Below are 27455 nucleotides of genomic sequence, written 5' to 3' on the forward strand. Positions count from 1 at the left end.
TCCAAAAACAAAAACTGAAATTAAAGTAGTTTTCGCTTTAACTGTTATTTACTAATAATTTCTAAGATCTGCATAATATTTATACAAAACTATGATGATATAATATTTAAATAGACTTGGGTTTGTACGTGCTTAACTATTTTGTTTGCATAATTAATACAGTTCATCAAGCAAATCTACAAAATTGTAAGTTTTCAACTTTTTAAATTGGTGTAGGAGTTAATAATAATTAATTAATAATTTGACATAGATATACCTAGCAGTAAGACGTCATAAACTTAGTTATGTACATTTTGTTGCTTTGTTATTCTTATTTATTAATAGTGTGTGTAGGTAGGTATAGAATTTATATTGCAGCATATTGGCAGCGCAGAGCATTTAGCTCTTTATACCTATATATGTAAAAAATAAATAACAAAATATGCTTGAATGTTGAATTTAACATTATATAGTACCTACCTACTTAACTTTTTTGATTGATTGATTGATTGGAAGGTGGCCAACCGTCCCGCAATCTGCGGAACCATCCCGTAATACTGGATGCAGTCCCGTTTTGTAAGAATTCGTAAGTCAGCTGATTATTTGAGATTTTTATTCATCTTATGCAAACTATGTAGGTACCTGTAATCCGGAATTTCAATGTATTGTCTCTACAAAATAATATACACTTGCAAAATATTTATCATAATATATATTAATATAATATGTATTAGGTATATCATATTTCTACGGTTATCAGGAATATTACAATATATTTTCAGTTTTGAACGTAGCTAGGTAGGGTCATTGCGCCTGTTCGCGTCCACCTGCCTATTCGCGTCCATTTTGCGGATATCTTTTAGAAAATTCACGAAAATAAGGTATACTTTATGTAAAATTGTTATAAGAAAAATTTCCGATAATACCTCAATGTATAAGAGACATGCACACTTATTTAAAATATGCCTGCGCACCGCCTATCCTATTTAAAAAAAAATATTTAATTTTGGCTATTAAACGAGAGAGCTAAAACGCGCGGGATTTTGAAAAAAAAAATAGTGCGCAGCGTCGCGATTGACGGTAAGTATCTTATTGTTAAATGTGAATTTTTGAATATGTAACTGTTTCCTTACTTTGCTAACAAAACATGGAATAGTATGGATTATAAATCAGCTTATTTCTTTTACAATTAATAGCTAAAATAAGGTGGACGCGAATTACTACACCGAATTTGTACAACTTCCATTTTGCGTCCACGGTGGGCGCAAACTATACCTATAGTGCATAACAATAGAACATATTGCGTCCACATTGTTTTTCATTACGTAGCTTAGCAATGAATTGTTTGTTAAAATATGTAATTTATAATAGATTGTAAATTTTTTACTAAGACCACAAGTTGATAATTTAAATTTTCATTCAAATTAGCAAATTTTTATGCTATTTTTTCATTTTAAAATGGGTATTCCAAGAACGAGACTAGTATCTTTGAGAATGAGAGTCAATAAGTTTGTGGTTAAGAAAATAATATAAACAAAAAAGAAATTTAATTCATTAGAAACTAAAAAATAGGGTAGAGGTGTAGGTAATCTTAATAGAACTGATTATTATTTATTTACATAACGTAACGTTGTTTTATGTTACTTTTTAGTTCTATTTATGATGAAAAGATAAATATAAATAAGTTTTTCCAGTTTACTTACAGTGAATTATATTAATAATAATGTTGATTTTAGGGTTCCGAACCTCAAAAGGAAAAACCGGAATTCTTGTAGGATCACTTTGATATCCGTCCGTCTGTATGTCCGTCTGCCGGTCTGTCTTTCTGTCAAGACGCTTTTTCTCAGTAACGCGTTCAGGTATAAAGCTAAAATTTATATTGAATACTCAAGTCTACGGTCCCTTGAAGCAGTGAAAAAATCAAACTTATAAGCCAAAGAATTCAAAAGATACAGCCGTTTATGCTGCAAATTTTCGCAAATTTCGACATTCGCAAGGGAATCAAAACCTACAGGGTACTTTACGTGAACACAGACACTTGAAGTTTGGTACGAAGCAACGTCTTATAGCACGAATAAGGGAGATATTGAAAAAATAATCATTTACAGTTAAAACATATGAAAAAAAACAGGTTAATACGGAACCCTCGTTGTGCGAGTTCCACTCGAATTTGGCCGGTTTTTATTAAATAACTATATTCTTAAATAAATAATTTATTAAAATCTTATTTTTATTTGCATTAATCTGATAAAATATCACCCAATACACTCTTAATTCTTTTTCTAAGCTGGTGGACGCGAACTGGTCCACGGGTGGACGCAAACTGGAATTTTTGGACGCGAACTGGGTAAAACGCCTAATTCTGCTATTTATCTAGATAAATAAAAACCACATGATATTTCCAACACAATTGAAAGTAAATCTTATAATAGACTATGTAATGAACACGTTACATAAATTTTGCGTTGAAATTTGTTCTGGAACATTTTTATTTTCTCCTTCAAACTTTCCAACTGCACTAGTGGACGCGAACTGGCGCAATGACCCTATAACGTGTAACAATAATAAAGATCGAGGTAGGTTAAATTATGTTTTTTAAAACTCAACAGCTGATAATATTATAACCTAACCGTTTCGCGTTTATACCTGAACAGGTAAAGCAACAGGTCATTTCATAGACGGGACTACTAGCAAGCTTTGTAATTTAACGCTCGAAAACTTCACTTGGAGTCGGCGACCGGTGCAAGTTGCAATTAACAGCGCCGCCGTCTGTCGAAACTCGAACGCTGGCACTGCTGGCAGACGGCAGTTTAGTTCACAGGTTTAGTTTTGATTCGACTGTGAAGGGGAGCGCACGCTTCTTTCTTGCGTAAACTCCGAACAAAACTTTCACGAGTGTTCGTAACACGATTTCGAGTTATGTGCGCGGACGCACGCTTCAATAACCCTCCTCGCAACGGTTTATGACAGTGCAAATGTCTCCCAGCTTTGAAGGGATCATGTTTAACAGGAACGCGAACTTGTCAGCGCGCCGGCCGTTGCTCGCGGAACCGCAAAAGCCTATTGTCGTTCCACCTCGAGCACCGCCTCGCGATTATGGCCCACAAAGGCCTTATCCCGCACCGAAAACTTTAACGAATGAAAATTCATATGAAAATCGTATGGACTATTGGAAGCCTTCAAATGTCGAACTCGAAAGACGATTGCAAGAGAGTCGTGCTCGTGAAAAGGTCAGTTACTTTCAAGACAAAGTGACTCCACCGGAATTGAGTTTGGATCGCAGAGAAGCTGAACTAGTTTTCAGATTTGATCCTCAAGCCTCAGCCGAGTATTTAACAAACCAATATAGTGCGCCCGTAGTGCAGTATGCAAAGCCGTCGGTGCCAGCCAACGGGTTTACTAACCGTTTACCGGAGCGAGACGGTCCTTTTGTGTTCGGAGTTCATAGTCCAAGTCAATTCCCTATTTCGCGGCGGGATGATGACGACTACGATTATTCTGAAGTAGCGGAAGAAAACAATCGCGCTGTGATACGAGACGATGATTCTGGAGACTTGAATTGCTGTGATAAAATGAACGAGTGGACTGTCCGTGACAAAAAGGGTAAAAGGACTTTAAATCGGATGTTTCAAATTAAAGATAGACGGAAAGTGAAATGTGGTAAGAAGGAGAAGATAAAGTGTGTGTTAGTTGGTGATGGAGCTGTGGGAAAGAGCTCTTTGATAGCAGCATATGCTCAGGATACGTTCAGAGAAGAATATCAGCCAACGGCCTACGACACATTTAATGGTAAGTCTAAATACCAATTTATAAAACAAATATATTGATAGAATAAATTCAATAACAAAGGCGAAACAAATTCTTATAACATGTATCATGTATGGCCCTGATTTGCCAAGATAAATATTGATTAGTGCACTCGAATAATTGTTTTTGGAACGATAACATCATTAGTAACGAGGAATTATTATCGGTTGGCGCCATTGTGTTGTATTTATCTAACAAACGTCTTGTTAGTGAAATACATATTTAAGTAGAACAAGAAGTGTCTAAGAACAACAAATTTAATGTGGTACGATCATCTGACCATATCAAACTACCTACCTATATCTTATATTTTTATTGTTTTTTAATTAATTCAAAAGCAATAAATTAACTCGGGCCCCGGAATCACAGACACAATTGAAAATCTATTGTGTCGTGGACCGATCGGGCCGCTTGGGGCTCGATGGGTTAATTAAGCTATAAGAACCTAAAGGTGGTTTTAAAACATCTGTCTTATCAATTATTAGAAACGGGTTTGAATTAGAAAAACCAAACAACAAAGTTTTACATTTTTTTTTTACCGTTTTACATCGGTAGGTACGCAAATAATGTAACTATCAATTCTGCCAATAAACCTATATTAGCAAGTTAAATGTGTACACGGCAAAAAAACTAATTATCAACCGGTGAGCGACAATGACGGAAGTCTGAATGACAAAAGAACATGCAGGAAAATTGTTTCAATAGACCTAACTTTAACGAGGTTTGTTACTCATCAAAATTATTGTCAATTGCGTTTCAGGAAATTGCTAAATTTGGATCGGTGATAATAATCTACATTGAGACTCCTGAAAATTATGTAAAAAATAAGCTATTCCGCCAATGTCTCGTAGCACCACATAAAAACACATAGGAAGTTATCTTTTAAGTAACTACCTATATTTACTATTTATAATAGCCTAAGTTTATGTAACACAATAATAAACGGTTTTGTCATTAAGTACGCAAGATGAACAATAGTTACTTGCTTCGGCTACAGCCGCCAAAAAGCCATTACCAACATTTATAATCAAAATATCAATCTAACACCTTCGCTTTCTATTTTAGTTTCTATTCGTCATTGTAAGTCGAGATATCTTTGTCATGAGGCTTCGTGATCGCGATAACTTATCAATCATGAAGCACTAGCAAACAAATATTATATTTCAAATTGAATTTAAGTAGTTTTCCGACGAATTTAGACTTACTTGGCACATGATAAGGAATTACAAAAGAAGGGTAACTATTACAGGTGTGTCTTTGCGCCTGATATTTTGATAAAATGTATGTTTAATTAATAACTCCAAAATTCATAAACAATTTTATCGAGTGCTTATGAAATTATAATACGTTAAGGAATCAAGGTATCTTAAATCTTAATAATTATGTACTTAAATAGTACATAATAGAGGTACGTACCTGTTTTTTGTTTAAATATTCGCTTGAAACAAAGTTATCGTTTTCTTAAAAGGTTACTTTGTACATAATACGTCATTAATGTACTATTAATTATTTCATGACGATAAAAATATCATTAATGTGTCGCCTAATTAATATAACATTATGTATTATATAATATAAGCTATCAATAAATTAACTCGCATTGTCGCTAATAGCCATCTTAACAACAATTAACCGGATTCAATTTAATAGAAATATCTCCGTAAATAATGAATGAAATTATATGTTACCTGAAAGATTATTAGGTTTAGTTCTCTCTCACAATAATGGTCACATTGTTGATAACGATTAGTGATAACAATATTATGACGTTTTTAATATAAACCTGAAATATTTTCACATGTTAAACAGTGATGTAATTTATCACTTGCATAACAATGCATCTGATAAATGGCGTCGCGAATAATAAATCTACGTCTACTTTGTTAAAAGTATGTAAATTGGCTATTATTTGTCCCCATAGTCCATTCCTTGAAGAACCTCGTGAAACTTGTGATTCAATCTCAAGATGACTGCTATGGTTATTAATATTGACGTGACCACTGTTATCGTTTCTTGTTTATGCATGATTGCTGCAATTATTCGGCGTAACAATTATTATTGATAAATTTCATTCTTATTGTATAACTTAATAAAATTAAACGATATTATTTCTTCTTTTAAATGACCATTTGACAAAATTACATATTTATTAGGCTAAATCTTAATAAAATCGTGTTATGAGGAAAATATGAATTTTAAGTAGTGCTAAATCATCTATGTGTGTGAAATGATTTATGTTTTCATAAAAATTCATCGCACACCATATACATAATCCTTTGGTTTAATTACAATTTTTTCATTGAATACGTAGCCCCTATTCTGAACACGTTTGAAATAAAACGCGTTTGGAATATAACATCCCAAAAAGCAGCATTAATGCATACTTACACGTGCACAGGTCAAAGCACCTATTTAATATGGATCTTCTATTCTAGACACCAATTATTAATGTAGCAGTCACTAAGATATGAATACAAACAAGTATGGCCGGATGCACGATCGGCATAGGATTCCATGCTCCGACTGCAGAATAAAGTCTGCCCCATTAAATGTTATGTTCCTAGATGATATTCTATACAAAAGACATTGTCCTATAAAAGAAGAATATAGCATCAAGAGTCAAGCCCATGGTCCACAATAGCTATTCAGAGATTTTCAAAATCTCTGTTTTTATACGAATGCAGCATCAGCCTACGAAACCCATCTGTAAGCCGCTAACATTTTGAAACAAAAGGTGTTTATTAACGCTACAAAGGACTCTTTATGTATCCGTAAATACCCGCAAGTGAATCCTTTTAACGGTGTTTGCTATTCAGTAGCCATACAGGTAGTCTATAGTTGGCGGGAAATGATAGTGGCGCCAAAGATACAATAATATGACGATTGAACTTACAGAGGATTTAGCCAATACACAGGATACTAGGAGACATGAACTAACTTAAATAGTATGTGTAAATTTATAGGATTAGGTAAACGTTTTGGCATTTGAAAATTATAGCAACTGCAGCTGATAGCTTTTTCATTTACCACTATTATATAATATTGAGTACGGGAAGATTGAAGAAGTTTACTGTACATTTCATGTGGAGAGCAAATAAAATTAACCCTAATGCTATAAACGTAAAGATGCACACAGCTTACAATGTTTAAAACGAGAAAGTCAGATTGCTTAAAAGAAAATTCGCAACATCGTTAACCATCCGATAGTCTAAGCACTGCATACAATGTACTCGTAAATATGCGTCGTAATAACTGTCAATGTTTTATTATTATCTCGTTTATTTCCTAGAGAACAGGCTTGTGCCCATGCTAATGTGAAAGCCGGGAACAATGTACTTTCGCTGTTGCATTTGCATGCAAATAATATAATTCTCACTTCCTTCACTTACAAGAAAAGACGGCAATATAATTTTAAATTCACGATTGCGTGCCCGACCATTATTCTTCGCAGGTACGTGATGTTAAAGGGTACTAGAACTACTCATGTAGCAACATACCTCGGAGATAAGAATATAGTCATTACTAATATTGTAGTCATATGCATTAAAATACAATCTTTAGCAAATACTTACTACTTATACATAATAGTGTGATGATATTTTTTTATGTGTGTAGCTCTTGGCTCGATCTTCTGTAAAAAAATACTACGTGCTTAAGCTAGTCTAAGACTCTAAGCACAATACAAAAGAATAACAGGTAAATCTTTCTTTGAAACGTTATTCCATCAGGCATCAGTGATAAAGTATAACAGTGTAACAAAGGCGTGAAATTCATAATATATTTGGGTCAAGTATTAAATCAAGAGCAAGGAGCGTGCAACATGCATTGCATGCGCATACCTTGCATCAGTGTACGTTAAAAAACTTGTTGCCATGCCGCGTTTTTACTAAGGCATTGGCCATTGACATGAAATGATGAAACCCTATAAAGCCCATTTTCAAAGTCGCAGGATGTTTGAAAGCCTGAGAATTTTTTGGTCACCATCAATGAAACTTTTATGCCCACAATTAATTTAATATGGTTATTTAAGTTTTCCTATTTTAACTATTCCTTAATTTTAAACTGAGGTGAGTTAAATTTAACTCATTGTCACGTTAATTACATGAATTATGCATATCCTAACTAAACAGCTATTTACGCTTACAGTGTCTTTCTACCCTCTAATCCGTATTAACCAAATGATAGTTTCAACATCGCTCTATATCATTGATAACTCGTAAATAGGAATGTTGCAATTCGGGTCACAAATTAACGAGCCCGGAATTGTAATGAGATCATTCTCACTATTAATCCAGTTTCGTGATAATTAACGCTTGTTTATATTTAAAGAATGAACGAATACATTTACAAAAAAAAAAAAACAATATATTAACTATGTAGTTACGTAATTAGTACTTGAGCAACTCATTTGATGCTTATAAATTATAATCTTTTGTAAGCGTTCTATTATGGATAACTTTTAAGAATAGGCGGCGTGCAATTATTTTTCTTTTGTTTGCTACCAATGCAATGATGATTTGAGACTTTGTTCTAGTTCTTTTGATATTAAATGCTATCTCGAATGCATAATTTACTATCATAGAATAGTTAAATTAAATTTTGACATAATTCAGAAATCTCGGAGTCAACTATTTTATCAAATGGTCAATGACTGGAGACAAGATAAATTTATTCAACGACTTATTTATGAAGTAGATACTAAAGTCTAACGTATTATATTACTTATTCTGAGTGGATATTATATATTCTATAAACATGAGGAAAATATATTAAAATTTTATTTACATCTATATTCTGTGAATCTATGCAGTTAATCTTTGGGTGATCACTACGCAAACATACGCGAGGTTTCTTATTTGTTGAGGAAGAGTTACATTTAAATTAAGTGATAAGATTTATGTTAACATCGCTCCCGGTGGTAATTTTAAGAAGAATGTAAAAAGGAAGTTTTTGAAGACTGTTATGTAATATGTCGTTTCGTTAATGTTTATATATTATATATCACAGGTATCTTGGAATATTACATGCAATAAGCACTTTAAAACAGATTACAAATAACGCTATTTACATGCTTTATATTTACTTTTAGGGTAAAATTCACCCATAAATTATACTGGGAATATAAAATACTTACACCAGGTTGCCCGCATGCTCTGTTGCTGTGCCATAAAAAAGGAACATAATACATCTAGATAACATTGAAATACGAAGTTAAAAATAGATAAATATTATCACAAAAATCATCAAAGAATTGTACAGAAGATTTATTATAAAATGCTTATAGTGATACTATCTGAATTTCTATCTATTTGAAATCTGATAAACATAATATTTTTCCAGCTCAATAAACAACTATCTACATTCTACACGATGGAATGTTGCCTACATAAAAGGTGTAGTTTCTTGTAAAACGCTGATTCAGAATATAATTTTATCAAGAATCATCGATATCATTGCATATATTTTGCATGGCATCATTATTACTTACACGTATTTTACAATTAAACGATAAAATAACGTTTTTAAGCAGATCTAAAGGTCTTTAGACTACCTTTCACCATCTTTTCTGAAGTGTATCGATTCGAAATTCAATAATAAAAATCCAGTTCATTTTACTAGTGGATGAATTTCTTTTATTTTGGCTCAAATGCTTAAAAGTATTGCTATAAATGCAATCATTAACCAGGTGACATTAAAACTTGAACGCGTCGGTGGTTCGTAACCAGCTGGATAAGGCAGCTGCTCTTTGTCTACCTTCCACGAAAAAATAAAAAAAGCCTCCGGGCGATTACGTTTAGAATTGGAACCTTCGGGATCTATCCTTTTCTTTTTTATAGAAGCCATTATGACCGGCCTGTTTGATTCAGATGATGTTCAAAAAAGAAAAGTGAAACGCTACACGTAGGTACTGTAGCTCGGTCGTGGCATGTTAATTGCTTTTACGGTCGATAACATCGGAAATCTTTTCTCTAATATTAAACAATTTTTTTCTCTTATTACATAATTCTTGTAACTAGTAATTGATCTTAAAAATTACGTAAACTTTATAGCACAATACTAGTATTTTAAGCGTGACTAGGTTTCAGTTAAACGATCGGATCATGTTCACAAGAGTACCAACCCGCTATCGCTTTGATTCTGAATCATAGAAAAAATATGTCGTTAAGGATAACCTCTGCTTTGAAAGGTCCCTGTGCTATGTGTAAATGACGCTCATTTTTTTTTTCAAATACATAGGTATACCAAAAATTCTACACAAGTGTTTACAATTTATAGTAATTGTTCAAAATTGTTTTCTGTTTTTTTTTTCATAGTTATCATAATTACTCCATTACCCGTTTCGAAAAGTTGTTTTGTGTCTGAAAACATAAAGCCATCGGTCTTAATGACTACTGCACAATTCACAAAACAGGAATGCGGTCACGGGCCACTCTTACTTTGCCATACAACTCAGATATTCAATCAATCGTGAATCGCTGCTGCTTTGTTCAAATATTTGTCGAAGAAATGCAAAGCCACGGTTTAGTATTACAAATATTTTGTAGGGATATTTCAGCCTTACGTTGCTAATAGCAACGATTGTGTTTTTGCTATCAGATTGTACCTACTATGTACTTATATGCTAAATGGTTGGTTGAAATGAAGTCAAAAGCTATTTTTATTAAATACAACTTATGTAAGTATTTAATATCTCGTCGCATTAAGAAGTAATTTATGATTCATCACGTGCTAGACGAAGGAAGGGGTCACACTTTAGGGTAGAGATATCTATGGGACATACGATAAGAGAAAGCCAGTTGGAAAGAATTTATGGTTTTAAATATGGGGAGTTACGATGTTATTACTAATAGTGAATGTGTAAAGTTTTAATGATAAGTACTTGCATGGAAAACATATTGTTATTTTTATGTTTTTAGATGGTGTGTGTTTTATAGGTATTTAAATACAAAATCTATGTTCTAAGGTTTGAGATTGTTAGTTAATAATATAATATTGTTGATTATTAAGTATTATTATGTAAATTATTAAGTGTTCCTTTAATATCCGTCTAATATTGTTGGATTGTACATTATTGTACTAAAAAAAACTCCAGTTAAATCTCTATCTTGAAAAAAAAAAACCTAAAATTATTCATAATAGGTATTCGTTGTTGATTAAATTATTAAATCTATATTAGTATTTGAACCAGATAATCACTCGGATGAAGAATATTAATAAAAATGAGTTCTTTGTGCAATTCAGAAACATCTACATCCATTCACATTATGAATATTAATTTTTCTCAACAATTTATTTAAATATATAAAACGAAAGAAAGTTTACTTCGCATCAGTAAACTTTAAATTTTAATTCATAAACTCTACTATTCTTTTTGAAATAGCGGGGACCGAATCCAGAAATTCCGTAATGAAAAAACCTCACGCTTCCCACTCCGATGGGCACGGAGGTGTGGCTTGAAGGCATGCTATGCAATAGCTTTACCGCGGCAGTCCCCGAGTGCCACACGTCTTTTTATTTTAATTTTAGTAAAATTAACTACAATTATTGTTCTAATATTATTTAATAAGTCTTTGAATTTCTCGTTCATGGGACGAACAAACTTTTTACAGACTATTAGACTCTTCTATTCTTCTTTAGTATTGGCACCACAGAACTATATAGTTCTGTGATTGGCACAATATTAAACCTAAAAAATTAAACCTATATGAATCATAGTATATGTATAAGAACGAGATAAAACAGGCCAGTCAGCACTAAGAGCTTTCAAAACTAATAATTTATTCACAAGAATCTTATTCGATTCCCAAATCCCATGGGTTCAATGCTTGGATTTGTATTACATTATTCTATTATGTTGCATAATAAAAATCATGCGGGCCCGTCCGTCTATACCGTTATCGTGCATTCATTACGAATATTAAATAGAATAATATTTACACTCCTTCCGCGTCTATGCTTCGCGGAGCGTTCTACATTTTACATTTTTGGACACAGATTATTAAGTTTTATTAATGGCACTTGCACTGTTGCACAGATTGCGTAAATCACTTTATTCGAATTACAAAATATGTAACTGTTACATAAACTTTTAATCTATGATGTTACTATATCCGCTGGGAGAGCTGCCATAGATCAAAAGAAGTTGGAAACATGGCGAAATATTCATTCTTAATATCCTTTAAATAGTGAATGTTACTTTATTATTTTAAAATGTTCAATTAAGGTTAGGATTGGAATACTTATAATAACATTTTGCCCAGACGCAATTATTTGCCTAGAGATTATTAGTCGAAAATATACAAGGTCACCGTAGTTGCTCATTTGATTGCGCTTATAGTTCGAATAAGTTTCTTAGTTACTCTTTTTACATTGAATAGCTGTTACTAAGCTGTTACTAGCGTGTGATATAAGTAGCGAAGTTGAACCCTACCAGAGGAAACCAGTTTTATAACACGTGTTGGTCGGGATGAAGTCGTGAGTTTCATGTTATTGCATTTGTATCATACAATATTATTCTATAACGTCTGCTTGGTTATATTATATTAACATGGTTGATGGTATACGGAGTGTTTCTTAGCCTATCTATTAGAAATGAAATGATATCATAAATTATTTTCAATCGGAAATTTTAAGAAGGTGCTTATTTTTACCGATTGAGAATTACCCATATTCGATTTTAGTTAATGATACTTATGCTCTTGCGGATTTTTCATGTTGCATGTGCCTATCATACTAATTAAAACATAAAAAAAGAAAAGCTTTGTCTTTATGGACTACTTGGTTAAACATAGACTATCGACTGGAGTAATTTGTTAAACTCAACTCCCTTCTGTTCTCTTTGTCTGCAATTTATTTCAATACTCTAGGTACAGTGAACAGTCTACGTCATAGTACACGTATGAAATTCATATCAAAAATGTTCATGATATGTTTTGCTTACTTATTATGATTTGATGCATCATAACTCATAACGTTACATCAACGAAACGAAGCATAAGAGCTGCTCGTCCTCGATTGGCTCGATTGATTCTTAAATTTCCGAAGAAAAACAGCAGACGAAACAAGATCTCTGGATGAAAGTTAATCAAAACCATTTCATTGAAATGAGGTCACACTCACGGCATTCGATACAGATTGCAAGGGGCACACGGGTTTAATGGGTTAAATTGCTTAATGCCGGGGTCCTGGGTTCACGCTTTATCTAATGAGGCTGGCTATTCTAACCGCATGTATACTGTATAAGACTGTATAGTCATTGAGGAGTTGCGAAAATGTAATAGGTATTGGAAGCGCGAATAAATGTTTATATAAAATTGTAATAGTACCTATCTACAACTAGTCCATTATTTAAACAAAATAAATAATAATTTTGTTATAAGTTACTATAAATTATATAAACATCGATTGCAGCTCTAGTCGAACCCATGTCGAATCCCATTTGGTAATCGTTTTAACTTCTAAACCATTACCAATTTACCAGGAATACCAATTGGCTAAGTTTTATTTATGAACTAACGATTAATAAATTAGTTATGCATAAATCTTTCGTACTTTGTTTATCTTTACAATGAGATAATAATTTTAATATATCAGTAAGTTATCTATAGCATTTCATACCTTCTTTTTTCCCTATCTGCGAAAGGTTTACTTTTAGGTTAGAAATGGAATAATGGAAATCATTTAATAGGTACCTATTTGATAGGACTATCTTAACATCAATAACACTTTCATATCCATATAGCTGCACCCAGAGAGAGTTGTTTTTTTTATATATTTACTCATCCAATCTTAAAATAATTTGCGTCGGAGCACCTGTTATTAATATCCAAGCGTTGAAAAGACCGGCTTTAAACTTAATTCATCAAGTTTTTATGGTGAAATGTATTGATGGTAGAAACATGCTTAACACACATAATATAGCTGTCATAGCTATTTTTATTATAGTATACAAGCTGTTGCTGTTAATATTATAAAATTGATTTGTAGTTCTTCCTCCCAATGTAGAGACTAACTAACCTAACTATACCTTTTCAGGAATCTGGACTCTGGAGTAATGCGGCTTAAAAATTCTTTAAAAGTCGCATAGGTCCTTTATTTTAGATGAACCATGAATATAAAATGTAAACAAAAGTAAAATACAAACTGATTGACCCATTTCTGAGAAAATCAAAACATCGTAATTAAACAAAACATTATAGTTACTAATGGTTGTTTAATTTTAAGAGCGTAAAATACTCGGAACAGATTAACTAAATATTTTCTTCACCTTTCAATAGGTGAGTGAGTTGGAAGTAGTTTATTGTAGCTAAATTACGATATATTCTCTGAATTAGCGGTGAGTTTAGCAAGTGGATACCTATATTTATAACGGTTTACATGTTCGTTGCATGTACCTACATGAAATCCTCTGAAACTGAAATATTTTAGAAGTTGTATATTATTATTTTTTCTACTTTTTACAATATTACTCGGCAATTTCAAAAGCATCAAATACCTACTGTAGAGTGTATACTATAGACAATAAATAAGACCCTAATTCTATAGATAGGTAGGTAGGTAACAGGTACATATTTAGATTATAAAAGTACCCGCAATTATTTCTACATAACTGAAGAAAGATTCATTAGCCTGTATTCTATTCAAGAAAAGAGAAAATACTTTGAATGTTAATGTAAAAATAATCACCGACCAGTTTTGTATGCACAGAAACAAGTTGTGCACCAATGATTCAAAATGCTCTGAAATTAGAGACCCACGCACGATACACGCTGCGGTCGGAAATTTATTATTCCTTAAATTTTTAAGAATAATGTTTATTTAATGGAATTGTTACATAGACGAGCATGTCATAGAGATTTAAACGTTAAAATATCAATTTGTCTCGCTGTTTTATTAAATTAGCCCGAAAGTAAAGTAAAGTAAAAAGTAAAAAATTATTTATTCTTTAAGACACGTATACATCAGTCATAATACATACATTAAATAGTGCTTAATACAGTTTCTTAAAGAAAAACGTTAAAACACAGGAAATAAAATCATTGGTTCCCGCACTAGGCAATGCCTGTCCTGCGGGACCGTGAAATGTTTAACAATTTTATAAACAGAGCGGCGATTATGTTATGGTATACATATATTTAAAATTCAGATTTAAATTTAATACATTAACATAATACAGATTAAAAATTAAATTAGATTAAAAATTCATACAAACAATAATTAAACAAAAGTGAAAAAAAAATAAAAATAATTAAGAATAAAATGATGGTCATAATATAAAAAAAATTGATATGATTTCATAGCAATCGTCAATGAAAAAGGCCTGTTTCATACCGATTACAATCACACTGGCTTAAACAAATGCCACAAGAAATATTCAAAAAAGTTGAAGACGAACAAATTGCTCAGTCTTAGCATAGTCCCAGGAAAGAAGCAATTTTGTTAGCATGTCTTTAGTTATGCAAGTATTTTTAGATAGGTTCAAGTGTCTGATAATTTTATTATGTAAGAGTGGCCACATATAATTAGGTGCACGTTTTGCAAAAGAGGTTTTTAATCTGGGAAGTGGTAAGTTATTTCGTCTGCTGTGGGAGTCTTGTGTTGATGCAGTTGCTTTATTAATCCTGAGAACTGAATTTAAAATGAAAAGGCGTCTAACACTAAGAACTTTACATTCAGAATAGAGGGTCGACGTCGGGTAAAGAAATGGTCTCTTTAACATGACTTTAAGAACAGATCTCTGAGCTCTTTCGAGTGTTATAAGAGAAGAGGATGGAGCAGAACCCCAGATCGATACGCAGTAAGTAATAATAGGTTGACATAACACTTTGTAAATCCTCATAAGAATATTATGACTTACTTTATTTCGCAGGTTCTTCATAATATATATTAATTTCCTAGAACGTTTAGCAGTTGCGTTGATGTGAGGTCGAAAGGAGAATCGTTCATCAATGATGACACCCAGGTATTTAGTGTCATGAGATACTTCGATAGAGACACAACTACAACATCCCGTGACTTCAGCAGAGCTACTTATTGCACAAGTGTGTATGAAGAGAGGAGTGTTGTCTTTAGGCGCAGACCTAACAGTTTTATGAAATCTTAAAAATTTAGTTTTCTGTGTATTTAAGGTGAGGAGGTTATTATTTAGCCATATTGCAACTTTTGCCAGGCCACGCTCAGCGGCCGTTATACAATTCTTCCATGTGGAACCATGGAAAACCAAGGCTGTGTCGTCTGCGTAACATATCATATCACCCTGATCAATGGATAATGAAAGCAAGTCATTGATATAAGCGAGAAAAAGAGTGGGACCCAGGATACTACCTTGCGGGACCCCGAAAGACACGTGTTCAGACCTACTCAGAAAGGAATCTATTTTAAGTTGTTGGGTCCTGTTTGTTAGGTAACTTTGGAACCAATCTAATGCACAGCCTCTAATTCCCATACATTCGAGCTTACGTAGCAAAATTGGTGTAGATACAGTATCGAAAGCCTTTTTAAGATCAAGGAAAACCCCTATGCAAGCCTTTCCTTTATCTAGGTGAGAAGAAACTAAGTTTGTTAAGTGGCTAACGGCATCTTCCGTTGACTTAGCTTTACGGAAGCCGAACTGGGTGTCAGCCAAGAGCTTGTTAGACTCTAAGTATTTGATCAACCTTTTACTTACACAACGTTCCAATATTTTAGAGAAGGTTGAGAGCAGAGATATAGGTCTATAATTACATGGGTCACTACGACTACCTTCTTTATGAATGGGTGTGATTATAGCGGTTTTCCATGGTTCTGGGAATACTCCCTTTGCCATACTTAAGTTAATTATAGCTGTAAGAGGCTCGAGGATGTAAGGTGCAATTGCTTTAATAAGACTGTTATTTAAGCCATCATATCCTGGACTGCTACTATTACTAAGGGATTGAATGATGCTACGGATTTCGTGGCAATCAGCTGGTTCAAAGAAAAAAGAATTTACAGGAGAGCTTTTTAAGGTAACTTTAGAAGCTAGTGATATCTCAGTTTCATTGGTTTTATTCAATGTAGCACTAGCCAGGCTTTGACCTATGGAAGAGAAGTATCTGTTACAGGTGTTAAGCGATAGCAACGGATTGCGTTCCAGGTTTAGCAATCCCACAGGGTCCTTTCTATTCTTAACGGTGCCAGTAACACTTTTGATTTGTTTCTAGAATGTTCGAGGTTTGTTTTCAGCTTCAAGAAGTATCTTCGAGTCATAAGCATCCTTCAGCTTACGTAACAAAGTAATATAAAAGTTTCTATAACGCGTGAAGATCAATCTTTTCTGTTGGTTATTGGGGTCTAATCTAGAAAGCAAATGGAGCCTATCCTTAGTCTGACTGCATCGTATAAGTCCAGGTGTCATCCAATTCTGAAGATTATTTTTGCGTCTGCTGATGTGAGTAGTTTGTATGTGACTTTTAACAGAGTTTGTAATAGTAGTCATAAAAATATTGGTAGCTTCTGTGACACAGTCAGATTTCAAGATTTCACACCAGTTAGATTCCTTAAGATCGTTGATGATTCCATCGACGTCCACTTTTTGCCTGAGTTTTTTGCGTTTAGCAGTATTCTTGTGAGAAGATAAAATCCCTAGAATGATTAGGTCATGATCAGTCACGTCAGAAGTACAGACAATCGACTCGCCTGTATATTCCGTTTGTACAAAGAAATGATCCAAACAAGTTTTGTTATGGGTAGGCATATTGATTGCACTAAGGTAACCAAGCTCAGCCATACGAGAGAGATATTCAGATGACAAATCGTAGGTTCTGGAGGAATCTAGTATATCAATATTTATATCCCCTGTTATGATTTTACAAGTAAAACCCTTTATGTCTTTTAAAACGCCAGAGATAGACTCGAGAAAAGTTTTAGTGTTGAGAGAGGGAGAACGATATATAGCAATAAGATGAGTATTCCAGTCTGGTATTACTACAGATAAACATTCAGATTCCTCGATAGATAGTTCAGTTACTGTTGCCATCCAAGTATCTCTAATATACACCACAACACCGCCAGCCTTAGTTTTATGCTTTGTTGTGCAGTACGAGGTGTAGCCATCCATTTGGGGGATTACAGTCGCAAGTGGAAGCCAACATTCAGTGAAAACAATTACATCAAAACTAACAGAGAATCTCTTTAAGCTAACTTGGAAAGGGAGGAAATTTTTATTTAAGCTTCTAATGTTACTACACAAAATTCGTATATTGTACTTGCCGAGAATTTGAGAAGAGTGTTCGGGAGAAGTTATATTATGACAAACTATGCTATTAGAGTTGTCTATTTCACCAATTATATCTAAAAGAGCCATAGGATGGTGTTAAGACTGGAGCAGTATCTGAAAAAGCTAAAAACTGGTGTGGCATAAAAGCAGTCCTTGCAAAGCAGTGCGATTGTAACTAATTTAAGCAACATTAAAATTTGTTCATAATAACAGGCAAATGAATTATAAATTGTAATGAGCGATTTAATATTAATAGAATATACAATAATATTAGACAAACAAAAGGCCATAAAATAGATAAGTAATAAAGTGCGCAAATTTATACAAAAAATAGCTTTCTGGTGGTTGAATAGAGCAGTACTAGTTAGCAGAATGAAAAGGCATACGAAGCAAATCGTCGCTCGATTGGATTTTAATTGCTGGACTCCCAGTGCGTTTACGAATATAGATGGAACCATTTTTAATCCAGCAGTATTTAAAGTTAGCATCGGAGGCTGCTCTTCTAGTGTCTCGAAATAACTGCCTTTTTTCGCGTGTTAGACGTTCGTTTACGTAGACCTTTCGCTCCGGCCCATGTCCAACAATGTCCTTACTATGCAATGTTCTACGAGATCTACCAGCTTTTAGGAACAAGTCACGAACGATTTTGCGAGTGAAGCGGATTATAAGTGGTCGAGGTTGAGCTGGGTAATTGGAATCAGAATTTGAGTCTTTACTGTGGTGTCGTGGACCCGCTCTTGTGACACTATCAAGATCGTTTTCCGTTATATTCACTCCTATTTTGTTGGCTGTAGTCATAGCTAAATGAATGGGGTTTTCCGAAGATTCCTCCTCGATTCCTATTACTTCCAGTTCATTTATTAGGAAAGCCTGCGAACGAAAATCTAGCTCTTGGCGCAAAGAATTAATTGTAGATTTAAGTTCAACATTTTCACGTTGTTTAGCTTCAAGCTCTTGTATTTTTGAGGAATGAACAGCTTTAATATCTTCTAGATTCTTTTCGCAGAGAGCAAGTGACGACACAAAACTTGCCATGTCGTTCTTAAAAGTCAACACAGTCTCACGAAGAAGACGAATTTCTTCTGTAAGGACCTGCACATCAGAAGAGTAATTGGAAGTTTCAATAGATGCCTGGGTTAGGGGGCTGTTGAGATGTTCCACTTTCTTTCGTTTACGACTATTTTCTATAACTGCGTTAGAGCGCGCCGGAGTAGTTGAGTTGTCTCCACCTTTCTTACCCAGTACCTGGCATTCTGGACAAATCCACTGAGTATCACTTTCATCACCGACAGTACAATTTCCAATGCAAAGGATGTGGAATATTTTTTTACAATTTTTGTTGGAACATGTTACGCGATCATCATCGGTGACTGGGGTCATGCAAGCAGCACAGGTAGGATTTGGTGACATTTTGTGTGGATAATTTTATTTATTTATATATTTGATATTTTATTAGCACAGGCGGTAAGCTGCGTAGTGTGTAAACGCAGAACCAGTTTTAATGCTTGGAGCGGCCGGCGAACGGTGAGTCATAGATCGCCACTTCTTTGTGCAGAATACGGTCGGCTTATGAATTTGTAATAACCGTTTTTTCTTTGTACGCTTGTATCTGTTCGATTATTTCAGATATACGCGGTTTAATAACACCACACGATAAGAATTTTCACTGACTTATTAAGAAACGTAACATTAAAGTAAGTTAATCACTGCTAATTGTTTATATTGAATTTTAAACTACGCACGGACACTAGGCACGTATTGAGCAGTAGCCGCTCAGCGCGAAACTGTAACGCGAAGCGCGAAAGTCCCACACTTTATGTTCTTTATGAACATTATCTTTCTCATTTATTGATTAAAATGAATAAGTATATGAACCTAGTTATCATATAGGTAATAATGAAGCAACATTTTATTATTTTTACATTTTATGGATTTTTACTAATGATCATCTTTAGATATGGATTTCCGACCGTAGCGGTGCGATAGCGGAAATGTTTTGGCCTTCAAAATAAATCATAATGTTTAATAGGAAGTTATAAATTACGTGAATAAAATTGTCTACATTTCAAACTGATCATGTTTTACACCAACATAACTAGTTCGCCCGTATTATGAGTGTACTATGAAATCGGTCCGTAGCAAAATTAACTCGTGTTTATTTTGGTGACAACATCTTGCGGTTTCTTTGTTTGACTCATTTCTCATTACCCTAAGCAAGTTGGGCCGTTTTGGTTGAAAATAAAAACATAAACCATGGCGCCAATACCAGTGTCAATGTTATATTTGGCGTGAATAACTAAACAATTCGTTTCTTAGAATTTATCTGTATAATAAATAACAAACAGTTATTACGAATGAAATGTTTGTCTATAAGAACTAATTATCTGGGAACAATATTTAAATATTTGAAAGCAAATTCTGTATTTTATATATTTTTTATGAATTATATACAAGCTTTATCTATTTTTTATAATTTTTAGGGTTCCGTACCTAGGTAAAACAGAATACATACTAACAATACACAATAGCTTGATAATAATGTTTACGAATTTTACGTCACGTAACAACTAGGTACCTACTGACTATGTATGTTCTGCTTATTGTTATATTACATACATATGTATAAAAAATCTGATAATAATTGGTAACAATTAGGCACATGTCGAATTATTACAAGGTTTAGGAAAATTCTGGAAGAACAATCTATATCGCAGTTATCTAACCCGATGATATCCTATCGGTGTGATAACGATCTGTTAATAGTTCTCTCATGACTCTCGGTGGATATTATTGACAATTTAAGTTAACCTAATGTTATATTAAATTAATTCAATGAAAAGTTTTTGTAGGTACTACCTATGTTTTAATACTAAATGTTGTACAAAAGATATGATGCGATAATTTTTATATTTTTATAATCACCATTCACCTGATAAGTTTCAGATTTCGTACCTAATTGATTGATTACATTCATAACACGTTAAAATCTAATGATTATTCCTACCACATCGATACAACAATATCGCTTACATGCCATATAAACATTGATGATTGATAGTCACTATCAAATTGAAATAATAAAATAATAGAAACGTGTTGTTGGTCACGTGGGGTACGTCAAAACAATGGCTAATAATTAATTAAGAATGATATTAGCGGTATGATAACAATAACTAATTCGTCTAGTATAAGTATCGTATCAACTAATAGACGATGTTATATAAATATGTACCTATACCGAATATTTTCACCGCGGTCGTCTTAGATTTTATATGAGAATTCCAATTATTTTACCTAAAAAAATCGTGTACCTACGTCACTTTCTTCATAATATTAATAGCTACCTTAGTCCTAATTTATAAATTAAACCAAATCAAAAACTAAAAAGCTGAGACAGGAAATCAGTTTCAGGAACCACATATAGGAAACATAAATAGTAACTTTATTATTCTACTTAGGACCGAAATATTTTTTATGTTGTATAAATAAGTAATAAATATCCTATTTTTATTTTTAAAGGAAAAATAACACTACGAGTATATTACAATCTTTTACAATTTACATGCATAAAGTCTGTAAATTCTACGTCCATATTTTGCGATAAGGTGACAAGTTACTACAAACTATGACAATAATATATTTTTACTCACATTACTTTAGGCATCACGACGTGTATCCGGATATTAATTCCTATTACAACATATCATTTCCGAGGACGAGAGCATTTACAACCAGTTTTATTAAATTACTCACAAGAAAACTCAATGAAATTTCAAGAGCCTTGATTGTTTTTATCGTTTAACAAAATTACCAACGGAAAGAGTACTCAATTCCCATATTCGTATCATTAGGTATGTGTTTAATTTAATAATTCGTCACGTTATACGATGGCAAATTACTGGTAAATAACAGCTTTCGACATACGCAATTACTATCGACATATGCCTCTAAATTGTTATGTAATAACTAATATTACTCGGTTTGAATCAACAGTATTGTATTCTGTGTTAATTATAACTTTCACATTTAAAACAAAATGTAAACACAAAGCCATTCAATACATAGCTCATTATTTAAACGTAAATCAATATTTTTACGACATTTGCTAACGAGTGTACACAATTTATAAACTGTAGCATAAAAAGCATAATGAATCGTTTTTAATCCTTTATATCCTTAAGGCGGTCAGCGAAAATTCAGCTATTCGGGCCTGAGGTAAGCGGTGAGGGGATCCGCGTTTAGTATGGAATCAACGTGCTCCAAACTAAAAATCGTAAGCGCCATTCACATTTTTATCAAAAAGTGAATGAAAATATTTAGTATTTTCTAAATCTAAAACAGTCACGAAATCGAGAAGGTAAATACCTATGTATTTGTGATTTTATACGAAATATTATAGTAAAATACGGTTGTAATGAGCATTTATATGATATTTTAGAGGTAATTTCAGGATTTTTTTTTATCGAGCAAAATTTTTCCAATCGTGTTTTGGAAACAGTCATCCCATCACACATACGTTCTGTAATACATATTAGAAATTTCAGTGCGAAAAAACTTCAATATTTTTAATTATAGCTCATAGAAAACAGTCCATTTTGCCGGGTTCACCTACTAAGGGCCCTTAAGTGTAACACAAAAAGAGTGTGAAAGCGGTCTACTTATTATATAAGGAATTGGATGTGGAAGTTATTTTATTTCGAGTGGAAAAAGTCGACATTGAAATGTTGCTTTGGTTCACTAATTGGCCGCAGTTGATTGTAAATGTACTGAGGTCCAGTTATTGCAGAAAAAATAACCTTTAAGCGCATAACGTATTTGTAACGGAGTGTAAATGATAACTTGATACAGATTGCATCATTAATTAATCCGAAAGCAACTTGTCAAAGTGTCAGTTAAATAATTTGGTTAAAGTATGTCTTAACTCTTAATTTATTAATTAGTAACCTTAAACAGAATAAACGATCTATTGATGCTCTATTGTTTTGTTCCTCCCGATACTCTCCATGTTTGATTAATAATTATTAATTATAATTAGCTGTAGGTAGGTACTAGGTTGGTTTCTAAACCTACTCACGGATTCTTCCCTGTGAGCCGTGGTTATCATGCAAAGACTTTGTATCTGTTTTTCGGAAAACATTCAACGCATGTTTGTAATCTGAGTATTGTGTTCAAATGTCAATAAAATTCATAAAAGACGAGGACTAAATACTTGGAACTATCATGATTATGATCTGATAGGACTTTGTTCTAATTAATCTCCGCTATACACTATTATAGATATTTAAAATCGATATCGACCACTTACATCCTGACGATACGGAAATCAAGAAATATATGTGTCAGCAACAGTCAGCAATGATTCATATAAACGTTAGTGTCGGTGTTACTATATTTAGAGGTGTATTTTTTAAGAAATCTTACCGTTGTGTGCACAGACAGACTAATGATGCATTTTGTAAGGTTACCATACATTTAAATACGTAACTTCACATCTGGGCATCCCATAATATTAATAACGTCTCTACTTTCACTTGCTTGGAACATGATTTGTCAAATCCCAGGATTCAAAATATACGTTATCTTAATATATATTATAAAGGTGAAAGTTTGTATAGATGTATGGATGTTTGTTACTCTTTCACGTAAAAACTACTGAACCGATAACAATGAAATTTAGCACACATATAGAGGGTAACTTGGATTAACACATAGGATAGTTTTTATCCCGGAAATCCCACGGGAACGGGAACTATGCGGGTTTTCCTTTGCAAACGTGGGCGAAGCCGCGGGCGGAAATATAGTTACATAATAAACGTATAGTGGGCGGCAACTGTGCACTTTAATTTTTTATGCGGTATTTTCTCCATACTATAGGTAGATAGGTACTTAATAAGAAATACCTACTGTTGAGTGTAGGTACCTGAGTAAAAAAAAATGAAACTACAGTAATATCGTTATCTTTAAAATATCTACCTTAATAAAGTACGGAAATATACATCTCCATATAAGTTTTAATGCTCTTTGTCTTTGCATTGAATACATACTTCACAGGAATCGGTGACTAATTAACGGCAAAAAGATTTATCAATAAATGACAAGCCTTAACATATCCATTCTATTGGAATTAATAGTTCAGGATACATCGCCCATTTTTGCAAGTGACTACTATCAAGCTAATTTTCCGTTTGTAGCTTTATTTTGATGAGACGCCCAATAATTTCGTGTACGAAAGTCTCGATTGTGGTAGCTAACAGAGATAACAAGGATAAAAAATTTTGATTTGATGGTTCTCAAATATTTATTACTAACTGATTTTTTTTTGTTCAATCTCAAGATAATTACCTAAATTATTCGAAAAAATATTTGTCCTACAAAATCTATGGTTGGTTCAAAGAGTCCCCCTTTCCAAAGTGTATCGATAACGAGGTCATCATAAATGATTACTAACAAGCTGATTTTTTTGTTTTCACTTAGTTAATGTTTATATAATTCAACAGACATATTGTCCTACAAATTGCGTAATAAATATTTGAGAACCATCAAATCAAAAAATTTTATCCTTGTTATCTCTGTTAGCTACCACAATCGAGAGTTTCGTACACGAAATTATTGGGCGTCTCATCAAAATAAAGCTACAAACGGAAAATCAGCTTGATAGTAGTCACTTGCAAAAATGGGCGATGTATCCTGAACTATAATAGAAAATGTATTAAGTATACATTTTTCCATATCTTTTATTTTGTTCTAAAATTAGTTATTTTCATTCGTGGTCTGTGTAAAAGAAGTTGTTATGGGGAACAAACAAACGACTAGTATTAGCTATGTAATAATGTAATATCCTGCCTTTTACATCACTTATCTTTTACTCATATCCCACTCTGTTCTGTATTGACTCACCATTGAGTAATATAGATTATGGATACACTTTAAATCAAATTTTAATATAAGTATCTATAGTTATGCATACAATTAGTAATTAGGTAGATGCATACAATTAGTAATTAGGTACATACTACTATTAAGTACCGCTCGCATGATCGAGAACTAATCATTGATAAGAAGGTAAGCTAGTATTACGAGCCTTGTCAATGAAACTGTATTATGTAAGAGCATGAGAATTGATCATACTTCTATCACTACTTAAATATGTGTTGTCAAAAAAGTTTTGAATATCACAGTCGACTCCCTAGTTTCACGAATAGCGCATCTAAATAAATTATAAATACTATTTCATTATAACAGCAATTCAATGAACAGTTTTACCACTATCATAATATTTTTATTCGTAGAAATACATTCAAATCCATGGTTTTAACCGCAGAATTTTTTCCTTGTATTGAGTGCGTGTGGCGTACGTTGCATTCAGAGATGTAAGGCGGCAAGGAATGTACTCTGAAAAGTGGGTCAACCATGTTGCCATCATAAAAAAAGAATGCATTAGCGTGATTACTAATAGGCTTATTTTACTCGAAGTTGAAACAATGGAAGGGAACAAATAAGGAAGAATAATACAGTGCAATGAGTAGGTAACTTTGGAATAATTATTAGAAACAAGATTTATAATGTGGGCAGATTATCAGTATGTTAAGCTAACATTTTAATCTCTTTCATCTGTTTATTTGCAAATTTTTGTATTAACTACTAATTAGTAATTATTTACTACAATTTTCTTCAATCGATAAAAGAATTTAATGCTATCTGGTTTCGTGAACCAAATTGCCTTTTGTTGATATTGCCGGAGGTGCGGCTTAGCACAATATAAAAAATGAGTGATACATTTCTTATGATAGATAATGACTACATCGTTTCGATTGACAGGAGCTGTATCTTATCACAACACAAGGTTTATATAAACGATAAAAACGCATTCAGTAACAATACAGTATCCATATTTCCTATACTTGCCCTTATTTTAACTCTACAGTTTTATTACGAACACGGTCTGATATATTTTTTCCATAATATATTATAGAATATTATGGAATACATAATATATATATGTACCTACAGTATATTTAAGTCGTAAATGTTTAAAATATGTATATTTACTGGTTATGTCGGTATTACTTGTTGATGGTTGTGATTTTTTTTACGTTTAATACAGAATTTTAATTAAAAAAGGAGTATATTTACGCAGGAGACCTTGACAGTCAATGATAGGCACAATTTACAAATAAAAATACATTGTAAATACATTTTTACGTAAGGATAGGCTTGTCTATATTTTTTTCAGATCTTTTAACTTTTTCTAGCCTCATCAGATATTTTAAAACATTTTATAAAGAAGTTATTCATTTTATTAAATATCTAAAAAAATTGAGGATATGTAAGTAAATTAAAAATCTTTTTAAATCTGAAGGCAAGCTAACCCTGGTTCCTGATTTTGCTCTTTTATTATACCCCACGCTGAAGTAGATATCAAACTAATGCATATTTTATAGTCTATTGTTTCGTATTCATACAAAATTATAGAGGATCGGAGGTTGGAGCAGACAGTCCATATTGGGAATATTTGTTTGCACGATTATCAGGGAGGTATCAACTCTCATAAGCTGGTTTAGTTGTTTATTATCATCAATATGCTACATTTTAATGCTTTTTTATCAATAATTTATGTGCTAGGAGACTGTAATACGTATTTAATTAACTGGATTCTTCTATAATTGTTGACGAATATAAAAACCAGTGTTGCAAGAAAAGTCGAGTCCCGCCGATAGCACCTGTGTTTGTCCAAATTGGAAAGTATAATGACCACAGGTGACACAAGTCTCGAGACAGGTGCGAGATACCAGTCGATTATTTAGCTACAATTGCTTCTCTGAAGCTGTACGATTTACTTTAATAGTGTTTAGTTATATATACTTATATTTAAAGGGGTGCTTATATATGCTCCGTGGGTTGAATTCAACAACACAATTAATAACTTCGTTAAATGAAGGAAACGGAAGGAAAAAAGAAATGTATAAAAAATGTGCATCACATTGAGATATATTTAGTAAACTTTTTAAATTTTTGACGTTGAAAATGGTAGAAATACCTGCTGTAGAGACTAGGCAGAATATGAATTCATTCAAAGAGAATAAAGACTCAATAGACAGTAGCAGAATAGCATCATGAGCTTTATGCTACGCTTGTGTGTGTTTATCAATGAGCTAACAATAATCAGTAATGTTCCCATAATATCTGCATTTCTTTTTCACGTTCTAGAATCAGTCGCAACTCAAAAAAAACCGGCCAAGTGCGAGTCGGGCTCGCGCACAAAGGGTTCCGTAGCAGCAAATATAATAAATTACAGTTAAATCAACCTATCTCAAAAACTATAAGAGATACTTTGATCAAACCAAAAATCGTTGAAAGAGTTAATTAGCATGCATCACCTCTATTTTTTTTAGAATTTTATACCCCGTAGTTATAAAAATAGAGGGGGGGGGAC

At 32.9% G+C, this 27455-nt stretch overlaps 1 protein-coding gene and 1 long non-coding RNA gene across 2 annotated transcripts in view; both read left to right on the plus strand.

The window, feature by feature from the left end:
- On the plus strand, positions 1-2762 carry LOC123692487. Its single transcript, XR_006751563.1, has 3 exons — positions 1-186; positions 496-565; positions 2634-2762. It is a non-coding gene; the product is annotated as an uncharacterized LOC123692487 (long non-coding RNA).
- Positions 2763-2806: 44 nt separating this feature from the next.
- The window catches only part of LOC123692486, a 38200-nt gene continuing 13551 nt past the window's right edge, over positions 2807-27455 (plus strand). The window contains exon 1 of the mRNA XM_045637242.1: positions 2807-3768. Coding sequence (XP_045493198.1) covers positions 2943-3768 — 826 coding nt within the window. The 5' untranslated portion in view covers positions 2807-2942. The remainder of the gene's footprint in view (positions 3769-27455) is intronic.

This window comes from Colias croceus, chromosome 6, assembly GCF_905220415.1.
Source record: "Colias croceus chromosome 6, ilColCroc2.1".
Taxonomy (NCBI): domain Eukaryota; kingdom Metazoa; phylum Arthropoda; class Insecta; order Lepidoptera; family Pieridae; genus Colias; species Colias croceus.